Here is a 20,188-nt window from a genome sequence, read left to right as displayed (position 1 = left end):
CTCAGGATAGGATGGGTGGCAAAAAAGCAAAGCTAGCGTGCAGTCAGTCTGTCAGGAAGGGCAGACAGATGGTAGGACAAAACTGCAGTCAGCAGGGTGAGAATCAGTGCATTAGGGATGCAGAATCTAAAAGGGTAGCAAGTACAGTACATAAAGTGTTACATCTCAATGCATGGATTATAAGAAATAAGGTGGATGATTTTGTTGCACTTTTTCAGATTGTTGAGAAATTTATTTAGTCAGAAAGTGGTGAATCTGTGGAATGTCTTACCACAGGCAGCTGCGGAGGCTAGGTTGTTGGATGTATTTAAGGCAGAAATTGATAGGTTCTTGATTGGCCATGGTATCAAAGATTACGGGTGAGGACCGAGGAGTGGGGCTGAGGAGGGGAAAAAGTATCGGCTATGATTGAATGGTGGAGCAGACTCGATGAGACAATGGCCTAATTCTGCTCCTGTGTTTTCTGGTGATATGGTCATATCTAGAGTCAATCAGAAACTACTGTTCATCCCAACAGTTCGACATGCCACAGGTTCTCTCTGTCTCACTAACAAGGGAGGGAGAGGTATTATTCCTACCACAGCAAGAACGGAGACCATCAGCTCGCTGTTTCGATGTTACAGTCTGTAGCATCATTTTATTTCGAGTTTCTCTGACTTGAGAATCAGTAGCAAACTCTCTCTAACCATTGAGAGAGAGAGAGAGAGCCATCGCTCGAGTGCAGAGGCCTCTGACAGCAGCACCTGCTGTCTCGATGTTCTGATCTCCTGCAACGCTTCAGTTAGTGACACCAGCAAGGAATCGGGATTGTCTACAAGGACACACCCCAAAGGTGCACGACTTCCAGGCTGCTCCTGGAGTATTGAAAAAGCTAGGCCGCTCGGTGAGCTCTGAGAGTGGGAACCCACTGCTGTGAAGAACCACAGTTTGAATGCAGGTATAGATAATGGACTCTGACAGGACCCCAGCCACCTTGAAAAGGAAATAAGAGGCATTAGAGAGAAGAATTTAAACTGTTTTGCAGGTTGCCTGGGAGAAGTTGCCCTCTTGCGTCAACTTTAGCTCCTCCACTTTGACATCAACATCATTGTCCTGAGACAAATAAGTCAAGGATGAGGCTAATATGTGCTCTTAGTTGGGAAAAAGGAAAGCTGAATATATTATTTTGAATACAATTTTTAATATTTAACTTTAGAACTTTTGCTAATGCTGACATCTATGACCAATCCAAATTGCCACCAAATTGAGATAATTAAGAATTAAGCCTGATAGATTTGAGTTGCATGTAGTACAGACTGGAAGATGTTGTTCAAACAGATGGGTTTTCACATTGATCTGGTTGCTTCCTGGTCATATTGGCCTTTCATTTCAGTTCTGATTATTTGAACTTATTCTGCAACTATGTCTTGCAATTTATACACGTATTTGTGGATAATGGTGAAACAGTGGTATTGTATTCATAATGTTATGCCAAGTCACATGGTGTTAATATTGCATTGACTTATTTTTTTTATCTGTCCAACAGCTTCACAGGTTTGCTGTGCCAGTGATTCATGGGTGTATCCTTTCCTAGAAATGGATTGGTAGCAATAGCTACTGCAAGTGACTAAAGTGTATCTAATTGATTGATGTGAATGAAACATTTGCGCAGGTAATGGAAGTTGGCTTTTACAGAATTCACAAATCATTACCAAAAATTGGTATCTCAAAATTTGTATGAAAAGGAAACAGTAACTAAATACTACTTTTTTTTCCAGCTTGTATTTCTTATCCCATGTGCGGATGACCCAGCTTTGTGCTATGGAGAGCTTTGTCAGAATATAACACCCCACCCCCCCCATTCCTCCCCATCATGTGACCTTTATTACTTCCCATGGAAGAGAATTTCACACTGAAGGAATTTCTCTCCGCAAGCTTAAAATTTTTGCCCAAACTTGTAAGGCTGTGACTCCATGTTCTTAACATCTCAGATATTCTTGTTAGTAATGTGATACACCCTTCTTTAACAAACATTTGTGACATTACAAAAATATTGTGATTGCTATAAAACCTTTCATGATGGCACTGTAACCAGAATACTGTCTTTGTTTGATTTTCCGAATGATGGCTAGTGTTCATTCTTGTATTAACTTTTAGAAGCCTAATTCTGACAGATTAAAATTACTTGTTTTCCTGACCTTATTATCCTTGCTATCCTAGTTGCTTCCTGCTTGCAATCACTATCACTGCTTGACCATATCAGTAAGCATTCGTAGCTCCCAATTTGGAATTGCAATTGCAACTTATGCAGTTGTGGACTTCAGAAAGGGTAAGATGAGGGAACACAAACCAATTCTCTTACAGGATCAGAAGTGGAGAGAGTGAGCAATTTCAAGTTTGTGCGTGTCCATATCTCTGAGGTTCTGAGCTGGTGCCAACATACAGCTATAATGAAGGCAAAACAACAGCTATATTTTATTTATCACCTAAAATACTCAAAACCTTCCACAGATGTACCTTGGGAGAGCATTCTGACTGGCTGCATCTCCATCTGGTATGGGGGCGGGGGGGAGGTGGTGGGCTACTGCACAGTATTGACGTAAGCTGCAGAGATTCGTAAAATTAGTCAGCTCCTTCATGGGCACTAGCCTCCATAATATCCAAGACAAATTCTAGGAGTAGTGCCTCAGAAAGCTGACGTCCATCATTGAAGAGCACCACCACACAGGTCATGCCCTGTTTTCATTGTTACCATCAAGAAGGAGATACAGAAGCCTGAAGGCACACAGAAATTCAGGGACAGCTTCTTCCTCTCTGCCATCCAATTCCTAAATGGACATTGACCCATGGACACCACTTCACTGCTTTTCAAAATTTCTGTTTTTGCGCTACTTAATTTAATTGTTTAATACACATATATGTGCTTTAATTCAGTTTTTCTCTCTATATTTATCATGTATTGCATTGTATGCTGCCACAAAGTTAACTAATTTCACAACATATGCCAGCGATATCAAACCTAAACCTGATTCTTATTAACAACACACACAAAATACTGGAGGAATTCAGCAGGCCAGGCAGCATCTATGGAAAGGAGTACAGTCGACATTTCAGGCCAAGACCCTTCCTCAGTACTGGAGGGAAAAAAAGATGAGGAGTCAATGTTAGAAGGGTGGGAGGAGAGGAAGAAATACAAGGTGATAAGTGAAACTGGGAGGGGAGGGTTTAATTAATAGATTGGTGAAAGAGATACAGGGCTGGAGAAAGAGGAATCTAATAGGAGAGGACAGAAAGCCATGGAAGAAAGAAAAGGAGGAGGAACACCAGAGACTGCAGGCAGGTAGATAAGGTGAAAGAGTGAAAAGAGGCTGGGGTATGGTGAAAGGGGCGGGTGCTAGCCACTACTGTAAATTCGAGAAATCGATGTTCATGCCTTCAGGTTGTAGGCTACCCTGATGGAATATAAGGTGTTGCTGTTCCAACCTGAGCATGGCTTTATTGCGACAGTAGTGGAAGCCGTGGATTGACATGTCAGAATGGGAATGGGATAAGATGGGTGGCCACTGAGAGATCCCGCTTTTTCTGGTGGATGGTGTATTGGTGCTTGGCAAATAGGTCTCCCAGTCTATGTTGGGTCTCACTGATATACTGAGGCCATACCGGGAACACTAGATGTAGTAGATGATCCCAACAGACTCACAAGTGAAGTGTCGCCTCACCTGGAAGGTCTGTTTGGAACTCTGAATAGTAGTGAGCGAAGAGTGTAACACTGGTTTTGCTTGCAGGGATAAGTGTCGGGAGGGACGAATGGACAAGGGAGTCACGAAAGCAGCAAGTGGGGGAAAGGGAAACGTGCCTATGGTGGGATCCTGTTGGAAATGGCGGAAGTTATGGAGAATTATGTGCAGGACTCAGAGCCTGGTGGTGGTAGATGAGGACAAGAGGAAATCTATTCTTGGTGGAGTGGTGGGAGGATGGGTTGAGGGCAGATGTGTGTGAAATGGAAGAGATGCTGTTGGGAGTGGAGGAGGAGAAGCCACTTTCTTTGAAGAAGGAGGACATCTCCTTCATTCTGGAATGAAAAGCCTCATCCTGAGAGTAGACATAGTGGAGACGAAGGAATTGAGAGAACGGGATGGCATTTTTACCAGTAATGGTGGGAGGAGGTATAGTCGAGGGAGCTGTGAGAGTCTGTGAGTTTATGAGACATCAGTAGATAAGCTGTCTCCAGAAATAGAGACAGAGAGATCGAGAAAGGGGAGGGAGGTGTCGGAAATGGACCAGGTAAATTTGAGTGCAATGTGGAAGTTGGAGGCAAAGTTGATGAAGTCAACGAGGTTGGCATGGGTGCAGGACACAGTAGCAATGCAGTCATTGATGTAGCATAGGAAAAGTGGGCGAGTGACACCAGTGTAGGCTTGTAACATAGATTGTACCACGTAGCCAACAAAAAGACAGGCATAGCTGGGACCCATGCGAGTACCCATGGCTACCCCTTTTGTTTGAAGGAAGTGGGAGGAGCAAAAGGGAGAAATTATTGAGAGTGTGGACAAGTTTTGCCAGATGGAGAAGAACTGGTTGGGTGTGGTGTCCAGAAAGAAACGGAGAGCTATGAGGCCTTTCTGGTGAAGGATGGAGGTGTATGGGGACTGGACATCCATGCTGAAAATAAGATGTTCAGGGCTAGGGAACTTGAAATCATTGAAAAGATCCAGAGCATGTGAAGTGTTACGGATGTAGCTAGGAAGGGACTGAACCAGGGGGGGATAAAACAGAGTCGAGATATACAGATATGAGTTCAGTGGGGCAGGAACAAGCTGAAACAATGGGTCTACCTGGACAAACAATTTTTGTAGGTCTTGGGTAGGAGGTCCAAGGTGCAGGTTGGTGGCAGTGGATGGGAGATCCCCAGAATTAATAAGGCCAGTGATGGTGTGGGGAACAGTGGCCTTGTGCTCCTTAGTGGGGTCCTGTTCAAGGGGTATATAAGAGGAGGTATCTGACAGTTGTCACCTGACCTCTGCAAAGTAGACATCAGTACGCCAACTACGACAGCACCCCCTTTAAATGCGGTTTTAATGATGAGGTTAGGATTAGTGCTGAGGGAGTGGAGAGCAGAGCATTCGGAAGGAGTGAAGTTGGAATTGGAGAGAGGAGTGGTGAAGTCGAGAAGGTTGATGTCCGGTTGGCAGTTAGCAGTGAAAAGATCCAGAGCAGGCAGAAGACCAGAGCGGGGTGTCCAGGAAGAGGAATGTTGAAGACAGGAGAAGGGGTCATCGGTGCGGGGTGGAGAGTCCTTGCCAACGAACTAGGCCTGGAGACGGAGACGGTGGAAGAATCAGTGTGGACCTTTGATTCTGATCATAATGGCTATCAATAGAAGGACTTCATGTACTTGAAGAACTCAAATTCTTTTGAGTTCCTCTAGATGTATTATGGGCATCATTCTATTTCTACCATAGAACCATAGAACATTACAGCACAGAAACAGGCCTTTTGGCCCTTCTTGACTGTGCTGAACTATTTTTCTGCCTTGTCCCACTGACCTGCACCTGGCTCATATCCCTCCATACACCTCTCATCCATGTACCTGTCCAAGTTTTTCTTAAATGTTAAAAGTGAGCCTGCATTTACAACTTCATCCGGCAGCTCATTCCACACTCCCATCACTCTGTGTGAAGAAGCCCCCCCGATGTTCCCTTTAAATTTTTCCCCCTTCACCCTTAACCCATGTCCTCTGGTTTTTTTTCTCCCTTAGCCTCAGTGGAAAAAGCCTGCTTGCATTCACTCTATCTATACCCATCATAATTTTATATACCTCTATCAAGTCTCCCCTCATTCTTCTACATTCCAGGGAATAATGTCCTAACCTATTCAACCTTTCTCTGTAACTCAGTTTCTGAAGTCCCGGCAACATCCTTGTAAACCTTCTCTGCACTCTTTCAACCTTATTAATATCCTTCCTGTAATTTGGTGACCAAAACTGCACACAATACTCCAACTTCAGCCTCACTAATGCCTTATACAACCTCACCATAACATTCCAACTCTTATACTCAATACTTTGACTTATAAAGGCCAATGTACCAAAAGCTCTCTTTACTACCCTATCTACCTGTGATGCCACTTTTAGGGACTTTTGTATCTGTATTCCTAGATCCCTCTGTTCTACTGCACTCCTCAGTGCCCTACCATTTACCTTGTATGTTCTACCTTGGTTTTTCCTTCCAAAGTGCAATACCTCACACTTGTCTGTATTAAAATCCATCTACCATTTTTCAGCCCATTTTCCCAGCTGATCCAGATCCCTCCGCAAGCTTTGAAAACCTTCCTCACTGTCCACTACACCTCCAATCTTCGTATCATCAGCAAATTTTCCTGATCCAATTTACCACATTATCATCCAGATCATTGATATAGATGATGAATAACAATGGACTCAGCACTGATCCCTGTGGCACACCACTAGTCACAGGCCTCCACTCAGAGAGCAATCCTCCACTACCACTCTCTGACTTCTCCCATTGAGCCAATGTCTAATCCAATTTACTACCTCAGTTCGTTACCACCTCAGACATAGCTCCCATTTTTTTAAGAATTGAAGATAATACAATTGCACTTTGTATTTATATTTGACTTTTCCGTGTGATTTTTTAAAATATCATTCAAAGTTACAGTTTTTGATCTAGTGTCACTGAAAATTGTGCAAGTGCTGTATACTATGTTTCACAGTTTAAAGCAAGACAAACAATGAGTTAGATCAATTTGACTGGTTTTCTTCAGCTATGGAACATTTATTAAAATATAGTTATTGATTGATAGTTCCATGTAATATCTGCAATGTTGCAATTGTCTTTCAATAATTATAATCAAATCAGAAATCAGATTTTCAGTAAAGTGATAAATCTGCTGTTCATAACTAAACAAACTTGTAAACCTCCTTATCGATAAAATAAACAATTTTTCATATTCTACATGTTACTCCTGAGATTTAATTGGTTATTTAACATTTAAAAAGAAAATAGATTTATTTTTTAATATATCCAAAATGACCTTTTAACACTGGAGCATCTCAATTACTCCATACAAAAGAAGGCAAAACTGATATTCTCCAAATCAAAGAAAATACGCTCTTCAAGCATTTTTTCCTTTTGATAGTGAATAACAAAAACAGTGCATCAGATCAGTATGGTGAGTATGGTAATAAGAAAGAGTAGTGGGACCTTTGCCCTTCCAACTTGTGTAACCTGTCCTCTCCTAAATACTGATATCCTCTTGATGCAGGTGCTTGACATGGCTTCATGCTGAAGTTTGATTTTGATGCTGATGCTATAACATGCCCACTCCTGGCTGCCCTGTTGGGTATTGATATCTGTTTCCAGTTGGAGTCCTGATAGCGATCCCAAGATAATATGCATTCAGTGCTCTATTGCCACTTCAAACTATCTAATTTTTATATACTGCGGTGTTGTCCCAGTTATTTGACATTTTGTTTCGAGGTGAGTCATTTGTAGGAAGCCGCATGCTTCACAGTGGAAAATCTTAATAGAATGTTCTTAATGTTTTTCCCTTAAACTATCTTGCATAAGCTATGAGATATCTTTAAAATTAACTGCACAATGTTTTATCATGCTGTTGTTATTCCTTCTAAAAGTGGAAATTTTATTGTTCTTTTTAAGTTAAGCATCCTTAACCATTCACCTCTTACCTCAGTCATTATTGTGAAATGTTGTAGTATAAATGGGAAATACTTTGACTGGACGCTTCTCTCCAGAAGAAGCTGTTTCAGAGCTGGGGTTCGATATTACGTTAGAGGTAAGTGGACAGATTGTGTCCTGAACTAGTCAGCCAATGAACTTTCTGCTCTGTGTGTGTGTATATCTATATGTATGATTTTTTTAAAGAAAATTTTGGTTACTAAGGTAAAATATAAAGTTAATTTTGAGGCCATTGAGTGGGCGCAGAGAAAATACAAAGTTGATCCCTAAGTTTTAAACCATTGTAACAATTGGAAAAACTATGCATATTTTGCATAATGAAATTGATGAGAGAAGAATATCTGGGGAGCTTAGGCAAGACTGTATGATGATAATTAGAAGCACTATGTGACAGTAGAACCATGTAATTGAAATGGGCTCCTGTGAGAAAGCTGGTAAAAGTTGATTTGGATGTGAAGCCAAGAAAACAAAGTTTGAACAAAATAATCTTAAGGATAGACTTATAAAAGTAAATCATCAAGCCGGATGAAGTGACTTGAATCCAATATTTCACAAGTAATGGTAGTTAATTTCAATAGTGACGCTGGTTTCGTTTGGTTGTACATTGTTTTATTTTCCTGAATTGTCATGGTGCAGCATTTGGCCTTTCTCATGCATTTCTTAAAGATTTTAACTAATTGAGGATGTCTGTGCTACAAAGTGTTGGTATGGTATAGTGCTTTGCTACATTCCAGCAGGATATACAGTAAGTTTCCATCAGTTAGTTATCAATTAATTGCCGGCAGTTGACTATTTTCAAAGGCCTTTGGGTTAGATGTGTTAGAAGTAAGTGTAGGAAAATTGCAAGGAGTTGCGTTGCAGAAAACAAAATTTAGTAGTTGAATCTTCCACATGCAAGTTCTAATTTTATTGCAGTAACTTGGCTATAGTTCACCTAGGATTTCTTTTAAATTTCTAAGCTTCATGTTTTTAAAAATTTTTTAATTAGGTATTGACTCTGAGGGGCATGCTGCAAACTTTGTGGAGACAGAGCAAATCATCCAGTACAATGGTTATAAGGCATCATTTGTACAAGTGAGTGATTTCTACTGCATTGTACTAGTCATACAACAACTTGCATTTTTACAGCATTTGTGAGTAAACATCCATTCACTTCCCAAATGGAAGCATGGGTAAAGTGATTAGAAAGGAACAACCAGCCTCTTAGGAAACTTTTACTTTGGAAGGGCAAAGTAATAGGAGTGAGAAGTTCAAGGGATTGCAGGCACTGTAACTAAAGACCGTTCCATAAAGAGTCAGGCAATGTTGGCATTTATAAGCCAAATTTTAGAGATGAAATCCAAAGGCACTCAAAACATTACCAGTATTATGAAAAGTGATAGGAAAGCAGATGATTAAAACTTAACAGAGAAGCTGGTTTTAACAGTGGGTTTTTCCCTCCAACCTTCTTTCTGCACAAAGATTATGGCCTAGAGCAGGGGTTCCCAACCTTTTATTATGCTATAGATCCCCAGCATTAACCAAGGGGTCTGTGGACCCTAGTTTCGGAACTCCTGGGTGTGGACAAAGAGAATTTCCAAACTGAGGGGATGGAGGCTTATGGTGAAGTAGGTTATAGAGGTGAGGAAGTATTGCAGCAATGAAGGAAATTAAATACCAGCATAAGTGATTATGAATTGGATGTGTTGAGACTGGGATCCAATGTAGGTTCATGTGCCTATAGCTAATATATAGCAAGACTTAGAGTAAAGTCAGATATTGGCAGTGGCATTTGAGATAATCTATGGTTTGTGGATGTTATCCAGCTGTACATTAGAATAATTTTGAAGGTGATAAAAGCATGAATGATAGCCGCAATCAGAAGTGATGTTCCTGAGTAACAATATGTGGGTTGGGAAGTTTATTCTTGGAGAACTCACTGTCTAATGTGGCAGTACATTGGTTATATAATTTGAGTTTGTAACAGAGGCTCAGAGGGCTAATGAGTTGTAGTACTTTAGATATTTCCATTGTGCCATTATTGCATCTTGGGAATTTGGTTTCTGCTCTGGCACTGACTGACATACATTTATTCTTGCTCTGGCAGTGCCTCAATTTTTAACCTTTGTTTATATTTCCTCTAAATTTGACCTGCTGCATATCTCTGAGTTTTACTTTTCCCCTTGTTTAAAGTGTTGGCAGCTGTTCCTTCAGCTCCCTTCACTCTGGAATTCCATTGCTAAAACATTATCTTTCTTTCTGTCTTTCATTAACACACTGCTTAATACCTGTCTCTTTGTTTGGACTTTGTTTCACTTGCCCCAAAATCTTCATATGCAATTTGGAGTCAAGTTTTCTCTCTATTGATAGTGAAGAACTGTGAATTTTTTTTTAATTTCAAAGAGTATATGAATATAATTGAATTAGGGGAATAAAAGAGTATTTTACTCCCTTTTGAAGACTTGCTCTGAATGGAGATCAAGTAAATCGTGTCCAAGGAAAGCATCTTCATTTAATGAAAAAAAAACGGGTTGAAATGCAAGGATGATGGAAAAATAAGGATAAAACCTTATATTTGGAATTCTTATCACAGTTTTAATAACTTGCATATTCATAACTAATCTGCTAAAAATTGTTCTAGAAGTCTGATTAACTGAGAAAGATGATTCTTGATTATTATCTGCTATTAAATGTACTTCTGCTTTCCAGACACGAGGTTCAATCCCCTTCTTCTGGTCTCAGAGGCCAAACTTGAGGTACAAACCAAAACCACAGATTAGTAAATCCATGAACCATGTGAGTACATTTCAAATATAATGAAGTGTTTCATTAATCTCTGCCCTGCAGTAAGTGAGCTGTTCTACTGTGATATATGTGTGGTTTTATGTTATATGAAAGCTTTTTTCAGGGATGATTAAATTTATATTTTACTAGATGGAATCACACATAATTGGTGACTTAAATCTATTGATTTGCATGAGAAGACAGTAAATTTGTGTAGTTGAACAAAATTCTTGAAGTAAGGAAGTCTGCAGTTAGCATGTATTCTGAAGATAATCCTTTGTCGGTTTTTCAATTATGCTCAGGGAACCTAGCTCCATCTACACCACCCCCTCTGCCCACCTTTCTTGACCGTTCTACTATTGTAAGTTGCCACAATGTTGGTCCAATGTGATTGCTTGATGAGACCTGATTTATTCCAAGTAAATCCTGGGGAGACTGCAACAAATTGTATTCTCCAGCCACCAACTATTTCTCTGACTAACCACACACTCACACTGTCAACTTTCTGAGTTCAGAACCAGGCTCTTCAAAGCCTTGCTCATTATTTGAGCTTGAGAGGGCTTTACACATTTCTGGCCTGCCTGCCTCTTTCCACTATTCATTAAAAAAAATCGCAGTCCCCCCCACCCCATCCACCCACACTCTTCGCAGCCCCATGTTTGCTGACCTGCAAAATTTTTCAACAAAACCTCAATTTAAAACTTCTCACCACTGCCATCTAGTCCATTGGGCAAACCTCCACAGGCCTGTGTGTACTTGCTTTTTTCCCCCCTGCTGTCTGATAAAGAACTGCCAGCAAAATCAGCTCATGTCATTTACTCACCTGCTGTCTATTATCCTGCCCTGCCTCTGGATGCAACAATGAGAGCACAGGCAGATCTCAGGCGTGCTGAGCTGAGAAATCAGATGCTCTTTGCATCTGTTTCACGACTGGCCCATTTGAAAGGGTCACTAAATTAGATTGAATGGATAGAAGAGGTTTATCTTTTATTTTACTTGATCTTAGTGCTTTTAGTTCATTAAAGTGCCTTTAAATAATTTTGATTTTCATTGTTTTGAATGAATTTTAAATATCTACAATAATTAGGAACGTTTAAAACCAGTTCAGCAGTCTTTGAGAGCAGCAAACTTTCAAAATGCCATTCAGATAATCTGTGGTGGAGGTGGGACTCAGGATACAGTACCTGAGGTCTAGTTTGCTGGTTGTACTGCCACGGTAGAAATGCCTGGAGTTTGTGATGCCACAATTACTACGTCGGCTGAAAGAAATAATTGATTGTAAAAGCAAAATGCAGTCTGGATCAAGCATGATCCAACTTATTTTCTTCAGCTCTACAACCCTCTATCACACCTGATTTAATTCTCATCCATGATTATAAATCAACCATCACAGGTATCTGTGCCTTCAGCTTTTGAGGCCCAATGAAACTTTAAAACCTTGACACCCACCCTAATATCTTGTATGGCTTAGTATCGATATTTCCATGATACCTGTATAGAAATGGAAGTTGCTGTTGTATGTCAGTGTCAGTTAAGCTCTTGCATGTATAAGAATGGTGAATATTTTACTTTGAATTCAGTAAAGTTTTCACATAGTGTTTTTCCCTAAGTCTCAGTCTAATACAGCCATGATACTTGTACTCTTTGTTAAGTACTAGAAATAGGGAAAATGTTTTGTTTTGGCTCAGAAATTGGCATTTTCATCCCTCCAGGAATGTTTGTCTAACAATACAGTACTTGGGCAGCAAATTGCGCTCCGTGCGGTAAGTGTAGAAGTTTGCAGAACGTGTCAGTGTGCCGCATCAAATTGCTTGTCCTGTTAACAACCACTGCAGTCATAGAGAACAGTTCTAGAGCATTAGTGCACTACCTAGATCATTGGGATGTTTTGATGCATTAAAAAGTGCTCTAAAGTTGTGGTGTTTTTAACTGGATTTATCATTAAAGAGGATAATAAGCATTTTATTTGTTTTTCGTTGCAGATGGATGGCTTTCAAAGGCATTTTGATTCCCAACTTATTAGCTATGGGAAGCAAGTGATAATAAATTTGGTATGTATTTGCTTTTATTTAATATATCTATACTAAAATACTAACTTTGATAAAGTTCTAAAGCTTTGTTTTTATTAATTTTTAACAGGTTGATCAGAAAGGCCCTGAAAAATCTCTTGAGCAAGTTTTTGCCAAAATGGCAGCAAGCTTGGGGAATGGAATGGTTAAGTACGTTTCCATAATATTTTCAGAACTGAGCACCTCCTAGCTTTTATGCATACATTTTATTTGAAAAATGTAGCTTACTTGATTTACAAATTCCTCTTCCTAGTGTGCCCATTTACTGTATAGGAAGGAAAACATTTCAACAGAAAGTGCTGCTATTCTTGCAAAAGGAAAGTGGAACAAGCATTTGGGTTTGAAGTAAATTTATTATCAAAGTACATATGATGAGACCTCTGTCAGTTAGGGTCAATGATTGATGTTGCATCCTAGCTCTCTAGATATGCAAGCCTGGGCAGTACAATATGGAGAGCAAGCTGTTACCTATGAAGCAAGCTGCCCCTCTCCAAGCACCTGATGAATCCAAAGGAATGGCAGAGGTTGCTACTGCTTGATACCAGCAGCATTGCAGGAGTTGCCAGTCTGTATTGAACTCAACGTAGGACTGCCTCAAGGACTCCAGCTCAAGATTTTTCCCTCTCGGTTTACTCCCAAAGCCACAAGGCAGTGAAGGTTTGAGATCAGAGTTTTCCTTCTAGATGAGCTGCCAACCATGGCTGATGAAGCACATCTGCCCAAATCGACTGGTTTTAAGACGCCTGTAACCTGCCTTTGCCCCTTTTGTCAGTAAAAATGGTTCTGCTTGGCTTAATAGCTAAGCTACATGTGAAGGCCAGGAGCAGGACTTGGTTGTCAGAGGGTATTTGAGCCGCACGTTATTGGGAGCATTTATTAGATGGGGGGGGGGGGGGTTCATTCCCACTACCCCCCCCCCCCAGCTGTAACAGCCTTAAGGAATCATATGTAGTAAAGTAGATTTATATCACCATATTTTACCCTAAGATTTTTTTTGTAGGCATTCACAGTAAATACAAAGAAACACAATAGAATCAATGAAAAACTATACACAAGCCAATGTGTATAGACAAATAGCCAATGTGCAACACACAACAAATTGTGATGTACACCAAAAACCAAAATAATAATAATAGATAAATAAGTAATAAATATTATTGAGAACATGTAGAGGCCTAGAGAGTGAGTCCATAGGTTGTGGAAGCAGTTCAGTGTTGGAGTGAGTGAAGTGAGTTCAGAAGTCTCATGGTTGAGGGTAATAACTGTTCCTGAACCTGTTGGTGTGGGACCTAAGATTCCTGTCTTATCATGCCTCAACACATTTTGTAATTAGTAATTTCTGAATGCAGTGACATGCTGCAGAAATATACAGTGATGCTAGAAAGTGTGTGAACCTTGTAGAATTTTCTTTACAGTATTTTTTCATAAATATGATCTAAAATGTGATCAGATCTTCATGCAAGTCCTAAAACTAGATAGAGAACCCAATTAAACAAATAACACAAAAAATATACTTTTTCATTTATTTATTGGGAAAAATAATGCAATATTACATGTATTTGTTGGAAAGAGTATGTGAACCTTTGCTTTCAATAACTGGTGTGACCCACTCATACAGCAATAACTCCAACCAAATGTTTCCGATAATTGTTGATCAGTCCTGCACAGCAGCTCGGAGGAATTTTAGGCCATTCCTCCTTACAAAACTGCTTCAACTCTGGGATGCTGGTGGGCTTCTTTGCATGAACTGCTTGCTTCAGGTCCTTCCACAACATCCCTGTAGGATTAAGGTCAGGACTTTGACTCAGTCATTCCAAAATGTGAAATTTCTTCTGCTTTAACCATTCTTCAGTAGACTGACTTGTGTGTTTAGGGTTGTTGTCTTGCTGCATGACCCACTTTCTCTTGAGCTTCAGTTCACAAATGGATGCCCCCAACACTTTCCTGTAGAATTTGCTGGTACAATTTAGAATTCATAGTTCCATCAATGATAGCAAGCCTTCCTGGTCCTGAGGCAGCAAAGCAGACCCAAACCGTGACACTGCCACCATCATGTTTCACAGATGGGATGAGATTCTTATGCTGGAACATAGTGTTTGCTTTTAGCCAAACATAATGCTTCTCATTTAAGCCAAAATCCGTCCACAGAACATTCCTTCAGTAGCCTTCTGGCTTATCCATGTGGTCTTCAGTAAACTTTCGATGGGCAGCAAAGTTCTTCTTGAGGAATAGTGGCTTTTTCCTTTCAATCCTGTCACGTACACAACTGTCGTTCAGTGTTTGCCTGATGGTAGACTCATGAACACTGACATTAGCTGCTGCAAGGGAGGCTTGTAGCTCTTTAGATGTTTCCCTGGGGTTCTTCCTGACCTCCTGGAATATTGCACGCCTTGCTCTTGGAGTGACTGTGTGTTGGTGGAGCCCAAATCTTTAGAAATGGTTTTGTATCCAACCTGGTGAACATCAACAACTTTTTTTCTGAGGTCCTCAGCAATCTCCCTTGATCGGGGCATGGCACTCTTTCAAAAGCCTGTGTGGTGAAGATCAGATTTTTAGTGAAGACCCAGGTTTATGTTCTTTAAATAGGGCAGGACCTCTCACACTCACATTGAAACACTTAATTTCCCCTTTAAATGAACTGAAAATCCTAGAGGTTCACATCACTTTTTCCAACAAATATATAATATTGGATCATTTATCTCTATAAATAAATGAACAAATATAATGATTTTTGTGTTATTTATTTAATTGTGATACTTTATCTAGTTTTAGGACACATGAAGATCTGATCACATTTTAGGTCATATTTATGTGGAAATAGAGAAAATTCTTCAGGGATCACAAACTTCCTAGCAGTGCTATATATGACAACCTTGTGCACATTGGCAGCATTGAAATCATGCCCATTTACTGTGCCATTGATGTTGGTAGTGAGGGAGATATATTGGGTAGAACAGAAGAATTTCCTATTTATAAAAAAGACAAACCATTTCTAATGTTCCATTTATGGCCTCTGGTCAGCTGAATGTACATTTCAGCCATATTTGCAGTATATTCAGTGTTGTGATGAAGAAGTGGCAGCCAGTTCAAGCTCTATAATTCCCACAGTTACTAACAACAACCAGCAAATTGGCTGACACACAAATATTTTATTGGCATTTTTGAAGATATTCATCACTGCTCAGTAAAGAATTCTCAGTTTAAATCTATTTATTTGTGATCACAATCTGAGCAGAAACATGCTGTTTCTGTAGCCTTGAAGTGTTATTCAATTTAATTTAATCCAGTGAATATTCAATTAGTCATCACTCTCTAAAATTGTGACATTATATCCTGCATACCTTTTCTCTTGGGCTGTTCCTTAGAGCTGAAGCCTTTAGTGCCCAGGATTAGCTTGTCTTGCTCTACCATTTGGTTTTGTCTGAATGAATCAAAGGCTAATGATTGAAGTCCCACTCCATGAACCTAATCCCAGAATATCCAGGATTCACATCCATTGCATTTCTGGGTATGTGGTGCATTACCTGGTTCCCTATATTTTAGATGAGATGTTAAACCAAGACCTCCTCTGCCCTCTCAGGTCGACTTCAAAGATCCAATCTCAGAATTTCAAAGCACAGTGAAATTTCCTAACCTAACTGGGAAATGTACTGCTGTATTTCCATCATTAAATTGCTGGAACAATCTACCTGCAGTGCCATAGGAGTATCTTCACAAGGAGGATTGCAGCAGTTCAAGAAGATGCCATGCCACCATCTTGAAGTATCAGAGATGTGCGTTAAATATTGATTTTTTGCTAGCATTGTTCACAGTTTAAAGAGTTAAATATAAAAAAGGGCAGTCTGATCCACATCTGCTGTTTCACGCAGAAAAATGAATATTGAAGGTAACTTACTGCTTTGTTTTTAAGATGAAGAAATTAAGCAATAATATCTCTAAAAGGCTATTTTGAAAAAATTAAATGTATCAGAAAATCTTGAGGTACACTTTGTATTCTCAATTGTTCTTTCTTATTTTAATCTCTTTATTATGTCTACTAATAACTTCAATGTTATGCCTGCAGATACTGTGCATTTGATTTCCACAAAGAATGCAGCCACATGAGATGGGATCGACTTCAGGTTCTTTTGGATCGGGTGGCAGATCAACAGGATGAATTTGGGTAGGTAGTTTGCCTAATTATTTAAAGAAAGAACCTTTGCTGTTCATTAATATTAAAGTTGGATATTTGGTTGTTATAGAGAAGTCTCGATTATTTCCAGTTACCTGATGTTGTAAAAAAGTTTACTTGCTTCTGCTTTGTTTGTTTGCAACAGTTATTTCTTGGTGGATTCTGATGGGAAGATGGTCTTGCAGCAGGATGGAACTTTCAGGACCAATTGCATTGACTGCTTGGATCGAACGAATGTTGTGCAAAGTTTGGTAGCACGTCGTTCTCTTCAGTCACAGCTTCAGGTTAGAAGTTCTTTAAAAATTGTTTAATGTTGATTTAACATTCAGATGCTTTTAACTCAGAAAGAGCAGCATGTAGCAACAACTTGTATTAATGCAACGTCTACAAATTAGCCAAAATATCCAAAAAAAAAGTGTTGTTAAATTGAATTTTACTCTGAGTCACGGGTCAAAATGAATTCAACCAATCTTTGATTTTAACCAAAGGTAGTACCTAATAATATGCATCGTAAAAGAGTTGTTTATTTTGGTCAGCTCTTGAACAGGAGAGAGACCAATGTATGATGTATCACCTTGAAAGCATATGTTTGCAGAGCAGAGAAAACTTTTGCAAACTTCAGTGATTGTAATATCAAGGTAGTAAATGCAAGCAACACACACAAAATTGCTGGATTTCCAGCATCTGCAGATTTCCTCTTGTAAATGGTAGTAAATTATTGATTTCTTATTATTTATTTTGGAAAGGAATTTGGAGATGAAAACTTATAGTCGTCTGCACTGTTATGATTTGAGTTTGCCTGGTACCGCCAAAGATCAAATCTGTGGTGCATATTTATGCCGAGGATGCATGAAATTGCTACTTAAAATGAAGATTTCGAAGATTTGCTTTATTTGTCACATGTACATTGAAATGCATCATTTGCATAAATGACCAACTCAGCTTGAGGATATGCTTGAGACATCCTGCAAGAGTTGCAATACTTCCGGTGCCAATATAGCATGCTCACAGCTTACTAATCTGTACATCTTTGGAATGTAGGAGGAAACCAGAGCACCCAGCGGCAATCTACACGGTCACAGAGATAACATACAAAACAATTTTCAAACTTTGTTTCTTGATTTCAGTGCCCATTCTCACCTCCCGTTAGTTTAGTATTTTGCTCTTATAAAGGGGGCGGTGCAAAGTAAAAACAAAAATGTTAAACTGAATTATTTCGGAAATAAGGTGGAAAAACTAAAAGCATATTTGCATCCTGTCTTGTTGAGGAGTTAGCCTCCACAGAAGAAGTAATTGTATTCTTGGTGACAAGATGCTGTTGGGGCTAGTCGCACTGTGTCATGGTTTTATCTGTACAATAACCAAAGGCCTGACTGGTTCAAGCTGACAGTAAATCAAATAACCGCGCGTTACAATAGTGATGTGCAGAAGAGCATCTCAGAATGTACAACATGCCAAACCTTGAAGTGGATGGGCTACAGCAGCAGAAGACCACACCAGGTTCCACTCCTGTACCTAATAAAATGGTCACTGAGTATATATTCATCCTTTCCTAAAGACTAAAACTGCTCTCAGTGCTCTTGAGTATATGCATACTAAGCTCTGTATGATGATAAACAAGGGAAAATCTGCAGGTGCTGGAAATCCAAGCAACACACCGAAAATGCTGAAGGAACTCAGCAGGTCAAGCAGAATCAATGTAAGAGTAAACAGTCAATGTTTATGTAATGATGCCAAGATTTCAATACTCCATAGTCCTATTCCTCTGCAATAACAAGAACAAGCCCAAAGCTCATACATTAAATTATTAAAATAATTCTTCCTGTTGTGTTTAGAGGCTTGGTGTTCTTCATGTTGGCCAAAGAATTGATGAGCAAGCAGAATTTGAAAAGATTTATAAAAATGGTGAGTTTGTTTATTTTGTTGAAATGTTTTCATATGAAAGAGTGGGCTTCTCCAGTTTTGACCCGTGTGCGCCCCATATGATAGCTGAATTCTCCGATTTCACCAATAAGAGCAGGATACTTATGATGGAGGAAGGGAGAGTTCTTATTTGTTATTCAAGGCTTTGACTAAGGTGGATATTGGGTGTAAATAGAGTGGGAATGGCTGTGATGCTTGGGCAGTATTTATGAATACTGCCCAATTAGACCACAACTCAAAAATGTCCAAAAGGACTATTGGATGAAATACATGCATTTTGAATGTGAGGGATTGCAGTAGAGAAATGTAAGGCAGACAATCTAGCTGAAAGTGAAACTAGTCTTTGTTATTTTACTGAACACTGAAATTATTACTTTTGCTAAAGTTTAACAGTAATTTGATTTGTCCATAGCATGGGCAGATAATGCGAATGCATGTGCCAAACAGTATGCTGGAACTGGGGCCTTAAAGACTGACTTTACAAGGTAATAATCTTTGAGATTAAGTATGATTACTGTAGTAAATTTATCCAGTTTTTTTCTCTTTGGCGTGAAACAGAAAAAAGGCAACTTTTCATGATTTGAAAAAAAACTGATTTTGATTATATTTATTGGTGTTCTGAAATTTCTCTGTTGTATCTAGTATTATGTATTATTATAGTATTATAGAAAAACTTCTGTATAGACATCACATAGTAACTGTTCCAGATGGCATTTTCATTCTGCACTTTAGGAAGAGAAATGTAAATAATCACAGTTTAATATCAAGTTCAAATATAAGCAAGCCAGAAATAAGATCGAAGAAGGCTTTCGGCTTGAATGGTGCCGCATGTGTTTAAACAACAGCTAACATGTGTGTAGTGCCTCTAGCACAGCAGAGCATCCCAGGACAGTTCATAAGATTTTTGTCAAAGATCATTTTGCCACTAAAGAGCAGATAAGCTTCTAAGTTCAAAGTAAAATTTATTATCAGAGTATATATATGTCATCACATACAACCTTGAGTTGCTTTTTTTTGCTGGCATACATAGCAAATCTATAAAACAGTACCTATAAAACTGTAAACAAACTGTGCAAATGCAGATATAAACAAATAGCAAAGAATAACGAGCATGGAATAACAATATAACAGTCATCAATATAACCGAGCCGTTAAATGAGTGTCGCTATCCCCTTTTGTTCAAGAGACTGATTGTTACGGTCTAGTAACTGTTCTTAAACCTGGTGATGTGAGTGATGAAGCACCTGTACCTTCTGCCTGATGGCAGCAGCAAGCAAAGAGTATGGCCTTTGATGATGGATGCTGCTTTTCTACGGGAACGTTTCATGTAGATGCACTCAATGGTTGGGAGAGTTTAACCTGTGATGTACTGGACTGAACCCACTACCTTTTGTAGGATTTTCCACTCAAAGGCATTGGTGTCTCCATACCAGGCCAAAATGCAGCCAGTCAGCACACTTTCCACCATACATCTACAGAAGTTTGCCAAGTTTTTTGACGACATGCTGAACCTCCGCAGACTCCTGAGAATGTAGAGGCGCTGTTGTGCTTTCTTCGCAATAATA

General features: G+C 39.4%; 1 protein-coding gene across 2 annotated transcripts in view; it reads left to right on the top strand.

Moving 5' to 3' along the window:
• The window catches only part of sacm1lb (SAC1 like phosphatidylinositide phosphatase b), a 74,814-nt gene that overhangs the window by 37,445 nt on the left and 17,181 nt on the right, over positions 1-20,188 (top strand). Inside the window, exons 7-17 of one of the 2 annotated variants that reach the window (XM_073024322.1) lie at positions 1,526-1,559; positions 7,693-7,794; positions 8,686-8,771; positions 10,386-10,472; positions 12,173-12,223; positions 12,443-12,511; positions 12,600-12,679; positions 16,593-16,691; positions 16,846-16,984; positions 18,536-18,605; positions 19,036-19,108. In XM_073024322.1, the coding sequence (XP_072880423.1) occupies positions 1,526-1,559; positions 7,693-7,794; positions 8,686-8,771; positions 10,386-10,472; positions 12,173-12,223; positions 12,443-12,511; positions 12,600-12,679; positions 16,593-16,691; positions 16,846-16,984; positions 18,536-18,605; positions 19,036-19,108 (890 nt within the window). The remainder of the gene's footprint in view (positions 1-1,525; positions 1,560-7,692; positions 7,795-8,685; positions 8,772-10,385; positions 10,473-12,172; positions 12,224-12,442; positions 12,512-12,599; positions 12,680-16,592; positions 16,692-16,845; positions 16,985-18,535; positions 18,606-19,035; positions 19,109-20,188) is intronic. The other variant, XM_073024323.1, reaches the window with a different exon arrangement.

The sequence above is a fragment of the Hemitrygon akajei genome, chromosome 20 (assembly GCF_048418815.1).
Source record: "Hemitrygon akajei chromosome 20, sHemAka1.3, whole genome shotgun sequence".
Classification (NCBI taxonomy): Eukaryota; Metazoa; Chordata; class Chondrichthyes; order Myliobatiformes; family Dasyatidae; genus Hemitrygon; species Hemitrygon akajei.
This window is presented reverse-complemented; position numbering and strand designations above follow the sequence as displayed.